Below are 8,698 nucleotides of genomic sequence, written 5' to 3'. Positions count from 1 at the left end.
GGAGACCTGGCCATATGGCTTAATCATGTCGAGGACCATCGAACTATGCACCAGCTCCCAGACCATTTCAGGGTGGTTACTAGGCGCCCTGTCTAGGCCAGCAGAGGAACACAACATTGGCGAGGGTTTATGCTTTGACACCGGGAGACACCGAGGTTGTTAGAGATGTTGTTACAGGTATACTTACAGTTTTATCATATAAAGTTGTTGTTTTATTTTACACAGGTGCCACCCATTCCTTCGTATCGGCGGGGCATATTAAAGTAACTGGGGTAGAGGTACAATTATTAGATGTTGAGTTGTCTGTAGTCACGCCAACGAGATCCATGGTGAGGTGTAGGAAGGTACTTCAGAACTTTCTAGTGAGCATTCATGAGAAAGTAATACCAGTTGATCTCGTAGTACTAGATATGTAGGGGTTTGATGTGATACTGGGTATAGATTGGCTAGCAGCTAATCACGCCAGCATAGATTGACATAAAAAAGAAGTGATTTTTAGACTCCCGGGTGAGCAAGAATACATATTTATGGATTCACGTGTGCGTGCCTCACCACAACTAGTGTCAATTATTTAGGTGAGGAGATTTCAACAAGGTGGTTGCCAGGGATATATTGCCTACATAAAGGAATTGCCAAAAGAAGAACTAAAATAGGCTGATATTTCAGTAGTTAGAGAATTTCCAAATGTTTTTCTAGAAGAATTGTCTGGCTTACCACCAGACCGAGAGATTGAATTTACTGTGGATCTACTACCAGGGTTGGCACCGGTATCTAAAGCACCATATCGTATGGCTCCAGCCGAATTGAAGGAATTGAAAGATCAGTTGCAGGAGTTACTGGATAAAGGATTTATCAGGCCCAGTGTGTCATCGTGGGGGGGGGGGGCCTAATCTTGTTCGTGAGAAAGAAAGATGAGACCTTGAGGATATGTATGGATTTTAAGGAGATAAACAAATTAACATTCAAGAATAAATATCCTCTTCCCAGGATTGACGACTTATTTAATCAGCTCCAGGGTACTCGAGTCTACTCTAAAATTGATCTGCGGTCTAGTTATCATCAGGTAAAAGTTAAAGCAGAGGACATTTCGAAAACAACATTCCGAACCAGATATGGGCATTATGAATTTTTGGTGATGCCGTTTGGGTTGACTAATGCACTAGTAGTATTTATGGATTTAATGAATCGGGTGTTCTATCAGTACTTGGACCAGTTTGTGGTGGTATTCATTGAGCACGAGCATCATCTGAGGCTGGTGTTGCAGATATTGAGAGAAAGAAAGTTGCATGCAAAATTCAAGAAATGTGAATTTTGGTTAAGGCAGGTTACTTTCCTTGGGCATGTGATCTCCGAGGATAGTATATCGGTTGACTCGAGTAAGATAGAGGCAGTGGTGAGTTGGGTGAGGCCAGGAAATGTCCAAGAGGTCAAGAGTTTTCTGGGTTTGGCTGGCAACTACCGACGCCTCATAGATGGTTTCTCTAGATTATCGGGTCCACTAACACGACTCACGAGGAAAAATGTGAAGTTTGATTGGACCGATGATTGTGAGCAAAGCTTCCAGGAGTTAAAGCAGCGGTTGGTTTCAACACCGGTATTGGCTATTCCATCAGGGGAGGATGGATTTGTGATATATAGTGATGCATCTTTAAAGGGACTCAGATGTGTGTTAATGAAGCATGGAAGAGTCATTGTTTATTTATCTAGATAGCTTAAAGAATATGAAAAGAACTACCCTGTGCACGATATAGAATTAGCAGCAGTGGTGTATGCCCTGAAAATCTGGAGGCATTATCTTTATAGTAGGAAATGCGAGATTTTCACTAATCATAAAAGCTTAAAGTATTTTTTCACCTAGAAAGATTTGAATATGCGGCAGAGAAGATGGTTGGAGCTCATCAAGGACTATGATTGTACTATTAGCTACCATCCAGGGAAAGCAAACGTGGTGGTTGATGCATTGAGCAGGAAAATGACAAGAGTAGTGGTGTCAGTAGGGAGGTAGGCGAGCGGTAGATTTTGGGGTCTGAATTAGTTAAGCAGACCATTGCAAAGGTCGAGCTTATCAGGGAGAGGATAAAACCAGCATAGAGTCGGTAGAAGAGTTATGCAAATACTCGCCGACGGGAGCTAGAGTTTGAGATCGGGGATATGATATTCTTGAGGATTGCTCCGATGAAAGGAGTGATGAGGTTTGCAAAAGGCAAGCTGAGCCCTTGGTACATTGGGCCATTTGAGATCTTGGAAAGGATTAGTCCAATTACCTATCGAGTGGTGTTACCCGCAGCATTGTATAGAGTTCATAACATATTCCACGTATCTGTGCTGAGGAAGCACGTGTCAAATCCTTCGCACATGATAAGTTATGAACCCTTAGAGATCAGGGATGTTTTGGCCTACGAGGAGGTACTAGTTCAGATTTTTGGATTAGAAAATACAGGAACTGCGTACTAAGGAAATATAGTTAGTGAAAGTGTTGTGGCAGAATCATGCAGTAGAGGAGGCTTCTTGGGAGTTAGAAATAGAAATACGTCATAAATACCCATAGCTTTTTAGAGAGGATCAGTGTTAGACAGACCAATATGGTTGCACAGGTAAGTGTTAGTTTTATATGTAGGTCAAGTAAGGTAAGTGTGTTTAGTTTGTTATTCGTTCATGAGTTTGTGTATAGATGGTCTCAGGGAGAGTTTTGTATGGTATTGTGAACTCCCGAGACATTATGTTTGACCACGGTATTCCTCTACCATAAGTGAAAGTATCTAATAAACTTGGGATGGGGCCGCTATGTGGGTGGCTATTGACTCTTCGGTAGAGATGGATCGTGAGTTTAGAAGGTGATCAGTAACAATTAGCAAATTTTGAGGACGAAATTATTATGAGGGGGGATTGTAAGAACTCGAATCCGGAAAATAAAATAAAATATGTATAAAAGAGAGAAATAAAGAAAGATAAAGGAAAATAAAAGAAAAAGGAAGGAATTTGGTTGGCAGGACCAAAATCGTAGATGGTTTCAGAGAGCATGAGAAAATTGTCATCGATTTTGGGTCAACTGGGCAAGTCAACTGCAAAACCGGTGACTGTTTTGCGGGTACAGGGAAAACCGGCACCGGTTTTCTCTTGGGCTGCCCACCTATAAATAGAAGTGAGCTCATTTTTTCTTGGAATTTCAAAATTCCTCCTTTTTGGCCTCTACTAGGGTTTAGGAATTTCTTCATCTTCATCAAAAGGCTCTTACGGGTTCTCTCTTACTCTCGAATCACTCTCTTTCCTCCAAGCTAGCCGATACTTGTAGTTCTACTGATTCGAAAAGCTAGGTTTTCGATTTTCTTGTCTATTTCGGTTTCTTTTTCATAAACAGGTAAGGGGATTAAGTTAAGTAAACTTTTTAGCGAGTTTGAACCGATGGAAATGTATTTTGAGTATGTATATTTATGTTTTCAGTTGTTACTTTGAAAATTGACCATTCAAAATGGGCTTTTTCAAACCTAGGATATACGATATGATATTTTGAGTAAAAAATGAACGGTGGGAAGCTTGGTTTTATCTTCTAAACCGAATATACTATGTTTTCTTGGTTGCCTACAGGTTATGTTCAATTATTGAAATTGTGTGGTAGGTGAATGATATGTAAGTATTATTTTATAACCAAATTTGGGGATGTTTGTGAAATACTGGAACTGCTTGTGAAAATACATGGATTTGATATAGCGGCTGTGAGCCAAGATGTATATAATGGTCAAGGGTTGAGTTTTATAATATGACAAATTTTATACGAAACGAGTTTAAATATAGTTTTTATTACTTAAATTGCATGATATGCTTTAGGAACCCTGAGGACCAGTTATGTTATGAGCACGATACCGTTGCTAGAGATTCAGTATTTGGTCATGTGTGCCCATACTATTCTGGATAGAAGTGTAGGGTGGTCTTAGTCAATTAGCCTTAGTAGAGGGTATACCTTCCCTGGAAGTTTGGACCAGGAAGTGGTAAGGCAATCGGAAACCCACAAGCAAGTTGCGGATGCCTGCAGGTGTATTAGCAGACGTATGATTTGACTTAGTTTGGGTTGATCCCCCAGGGTTAAGTCCAGCCTTTGGACCGCACAACCCGTACCATGGGAGAAGTAAATGGTGTTTAGTCCTAGAGAGTGTCTTTTATGCATATCTATAGATTTATGTAAATGATACTACTTAATTACTGAACTGTTTATTCTATGGTAACGAGATGAGTATTTTCAACAATGCAAAGTGAGTACAATGTAAAATAGTTATTTTTGGTTATATGAAGGATGGGCGTTTTCTGTAAACACTAAATGCATGCTGACCACACACTGATGTTAACTTAATCTTCCTTACTGAAAAGTGTCTCACCCCAATATACAAATTATTTTTTCAGGACCATCTTGAGGTCGAATTTAGTGAACTTTCGGGCGGGGTGATAGCCAGTAGTTTTTGTGAATGTTAGTAAGAACTCTACTGTATTTAAGTTGGGTTTGAAGCCCCTGAGTATGTAATATGCATGAGTTAGTTTTTGGTATTGTACTACGATTTGTATTATGAACATTGGGAGACTCTGATGTATATTAGTAACATAGAACTCTAGTAATTTATGTTTGGAGAGTGTTTCATTATTTCCGCTGCATTTATTTATGATGATGTGATATTAGGTACACAGTCACTAAAGTAGCACCCCGGGTCACATAATGGGTTGGGTGTTACAGAACCTTATACTTTAGTTTCTACCACTTCAGCCCAAAACAATGGTCCTAAAAGCCAAGACAATAACTCAAAATGGCCTATCTCAGCAGTTCAACCTATTGAGGAAAATCAAATCCAAACACCCATGTCCCGTTTGGGAACTTTATAGCCATTGAAGGTGCATGTAGTATATATTGCCTGTTTGAACTTTGAACCTATAAGAAATGAATTGGAGTTTCAAAAAACTGAGCACTAAATTAATCACCATCTCTCTAATTAACCCAGTAAACTCTACTTGTGTGAAGACCCAATAATGACCAGAACACAGGGTAAAGTTGGATTTAGACAGCTTCAACCCAATGATGAACCAACCATAGCCCCATACCCAAACACTCCCCAAGAAAAATGCAGTAGGTAACAGAAACCAAATACATTTCCACGCAAGAGCATGCAAACAAAATGGGAATGTGGAGCTTCACTGGAAACAAAGCTATCTATCTCTGAATACCCAATTAGACAAACAATAATTTCCTTGGGCCACACTGCATCTAATTTCTTTCTTCCAGTTCTGTCTCTTTCAGAATTCAGAGAGAGAGAGAGATGACTATTATCCTTTATTCACATATTTCACCCATACAAAAATTTCCTGGTTCTGGAAGCACCAGCTATGCCACACACACAACATCAGTCATGGCAGTTTCTCCACCTCAAAACTTAATTTTGATCTATCTAGATGCTTATCCTCTGGCTAGCTCCCTCATTTCGAATGATACTCTGCAAGTAACCTCACTGTCATTGCACCACTAATTGCATCCGGCAGTCCTTTCTTCCCTTTCTTTTGTCTTCCATAATGGCAGCTGATCATCAGCACCAAGGCAGCAAAAACTCCAGTAACCAGCTCTTGGAAGAACTAGAAGCACTCAGTCAATCCCTCTACCAATCCCACGCTTCAGCCACCAGACGAACTGCCTCCCTCGCTCTTCCTCGGACTCCGGCTCCCTCGGTTTCTTCCGTCGATAAGAAAAATGAGGAGAAACCCAGTGCAAGACCGCTTGCCCGGCGCATGTCCTTGTCGCCCTGGCGGTCTCGGCCGAAACTCGATGACGAAAACGAGCAGCAGAGAGATCAGACAAAGGTCTCGAATCAGAAACAAAGCAGAAAATTTGATGATTCAGTGGAGAAGAAAGGACTCTGGAGCTGGAAGCCAATTCGAGCAATTTCCCATATTGGGATGCAGAAGCTGAGCTGCCTGTTCTCGGTGGAAGTAGTCAGCGTCCAAGGCCTTCCTGCTTCAATGAATGGCCTTCGGCTCTCAGTTTGTGTTAGGAAGAAAGAAACCAAGGATGGGGCAGTTCATACAATGCCATCGAGAGTTTCAGAGGGAGCTGCTGATTTTGAAGAGACGATGTTTCTTAGATGCCATGTTTATTGCAGTAGTCCTGGCAATGGGAAGCAGCTAAAATTTGAGCCCCGACCGTTTTTGATTTACGTATTTGCAGTTGATGCAAAGGAGCTTGATTTTGGAAGAAGTTCTGTGGATTTGAGTCTCCTAATTCAGGAATCCATTGAGAAGAGCTTGGAAGGTACACGTGTTCGGCAGTGGGATATAAGCTTCGATCTACTGGGAAAGGCTAAAGGAGGAGAGCTTGTTCTTAAGTTGGGGTTTCAAATTATGGAGAAAGGTGGAGGGGTTGACATTTACAGTCAGGCTGAGGGATTGAAGTTAGGTACATCTAAGAATTTCTCATCCTCTTATGCTCGTAAGCAATCGAAATCATCATTTAGTGTCCCAAGTCCGAGGATGACAAGCCGGGCAGAGGCTTGGAGTCCTTTACAGGTAGGAGCAGCAGCTGATTTTCAGGCGATTGATCATTTGAATCTTGATGAACCTGGTCCCTCTGCTGAGCAGAAGTCTGAAGAACCAGAACCGAAGATGGAAGAAACTGACCTCCCAGAATTTGAAGTTGTGGATAAGGGAGTTGAAGTGCAAGACAAAAAAGAAGAGGATCAAATGGGAGAAAGAAAAGAAAAATCCGAAGAAAAATTGTTGTCACAAGAGATTGTTAAGGAAGTCGTGCATGATCAAGTCCACTTGAATAGATTAACAGAGCTTGATTCAATTGCTCAGCAGATAAAAGCTCTGGAATCTATGATGAGAGAAGAAAATGCTGTCAAGACAGAAGTAGAAATTGAATCGCATAGACTGGATGCGGATGAAGAAACAGTCACGAGGGAATTTCTGCAGATGCTTGAGGATGAAGAGGCCAACCAATTCAAACTTGATCGACCCGATATTGATATCCCTTCTTTGAAGCTGGGTGGAGAGGAGGATTCTGGTAAAGCAGATCAATCAAAGGTATTTCTCCCAGACCTTGCAACGGGCGTGGGCTGCGTGGTTCAAACGAAGCACGGAGGCTACTTAGCTGCCATGAATCCTCTTGACACTGCAGTATCAAGGAAAGACACTCCGAAACTTGCAATGCAGATATCAAAACCATTGGTTCTCCCATCACATGAATCCATTAGGGGGTTTGAGTTGTTTCAGATGATGGCAGCTATTGGGCTTGAAGAACTTAGCACTGAGGTTCTATCTTCAATGCCCATGGATGAATTGATGGGCAAAACTGCAGAACAGGTAGCTTTTGAAGGCATCGCTTCAGCAATTATCCACGGTAGGAGCAAAGAAGGCGCAAGCTCAAGCGCTGCCCGTACCATTTCTGCAGTAAAAACTATGGCAACTGCCATGAGTAGAGGTAGGAAAGACAGGATTGCAACTGGGATTTGGAACATCAGTGAAGACCCACTGACTGCAGATGAAATTCTGGCATTCTCAATGCAGAAGATTGAGACTATGGCAGTTGAAGCTCTAAAAATTCAAGCAGAAATGGCTGAAGAAGAACCCCCCTTTGATGTTTCTGCAGTCATAGGTGATCGCAGGAAAGATCAAAACCACCCCCTAACTTCTGCCACTTCACTAGAGGATTTCATGAAAAAAAGCAGTTTGGCTGTGGCAGATGGTGAACCTGATCACAACACAGCAAACATCACACTATCAGTGATTGTCCAACTTCGGGATCCGCAGCAAAGATATGAGGCAGTTGGAGGACCGATGATAGCCTTAGTTCATGCCGCAGTTTCTGATACCAATGTCAAACATGGAAAGTATGAGGAGGAAAATAGGTTTAAACTGGCGAGTCTGCATGTTGGAGGCATCAAAGTGAGAAGTGGAGGGAAGAGGAATGTTTGGGACAGTGAGAAGCATAGGCTAACGGCAATGCAGTGGCTGGTGGCTTATGGGCTGGGAAAGGCAGGTGCCAAAAAAGGAAAACACATAATCTCAAAGGGCGAAGATTTGTTGTGGAGCATTTCCTCACGTGTAATGGCAGACATGTGGCTCAAGCCAATGAGGAATCCAGACATAAAGTTCTCAAAGTAGAGGAAACACTTTCCCCACCACCCCATGTTCATTTTTTTTTTCTGTAAATCTAGAGAAAGTCTGTTGTTTACACTGATATACAATGGTTTGGCCAAGGCTGTGCAAGGTATGAGGAAATAAAGAAGCTGAAAATGTGGGTACATCAAGCAGCAGCACTATTTGTTACAAAATCTTAATAAGGCTTCTGCAAATGAGATTGTCAGCGGCTGTATGTTCATATCTTAAAATGGAAAATGGTTTTCATTTTGCTTTTCACTTTCATACACCATATGTATCCCAGTGCACAATGATTAAAGTAATAAGTAGTAGGAGGAAAAATCAGGAAGACAATCATAGTAAAAACTTAAAATCAAATCTTTTACGCTGTGTTTGAGTGAATGAAGTTCAAGCATCGGTGTTGGCATTGGGTGAAATTAGTTTAATATAATTTTTTTTATTTCATTTGAATGAATCTAAGACTCAAAGTCCATGCTTGTTTGCCAATGCTGCAGTAGGATCATTTAGTTCATGGAATCTTGTTACTTTCCTGCGATGTGAAGAAAACATATGTAGTCAACTTCCTAAA

At 41.3% G+C, this 8,698-nt stretch overlaps 1 protein-coding gene across 1 annotated transcript; it reads left to right on the top strand.

Moving 5' to 3' along the window:
- The first annotated feature begins 5,340 nt into the window (after window positions 1-5,340).
- On the top strand, window positions 5,341-8,388 carry LOC131162416 (protein PLASTID MOVEMENT IMPAIRED 1). Its single transcript, XM_058118865.1, has one exon. It carries the CDS (start codon window positions 5,548-5,550, stop codon window positions 8,131-8,133), a length of 2,586 nt encoding a protein of 861 aa, XP_057974848.1. The 5' UTR covers window positions 5,341-5,547; the 3' UTR covers window positions 8,134-8,388.
- Window positions 8,389-8,698: the final 310 nt, after the last annotated feature.

This window comes from Malania oleifera, chromosome 8 (assembly GCF_029873635.1).
Source record: "Malania oleifera isolate guangnan ecotype guangnan chromosome 8, ASM2987363v1, whole genome shotgun sequence".
Lineage (NCBI taxonomy): Eukaryota > Viridiplantae > Streptophyta > Magnoliopsida > Santalales > Ximeniaceae > Malania > Malania oleifera.
Note: the sequence above shows the minus strand (reverse complement) of the source record. Positions and strands in the feature narration are given on the sequence as shown.

Excerpts from the sequence above, each read along its gene's own strand:
- LOC131162416 (XM_058118865.1), top strand. The coding sequence starts at position 5,548 with ATGGCAGCTGATCATCAGCACCAAGGCAGCAAAAACTCCAGTAACCAG.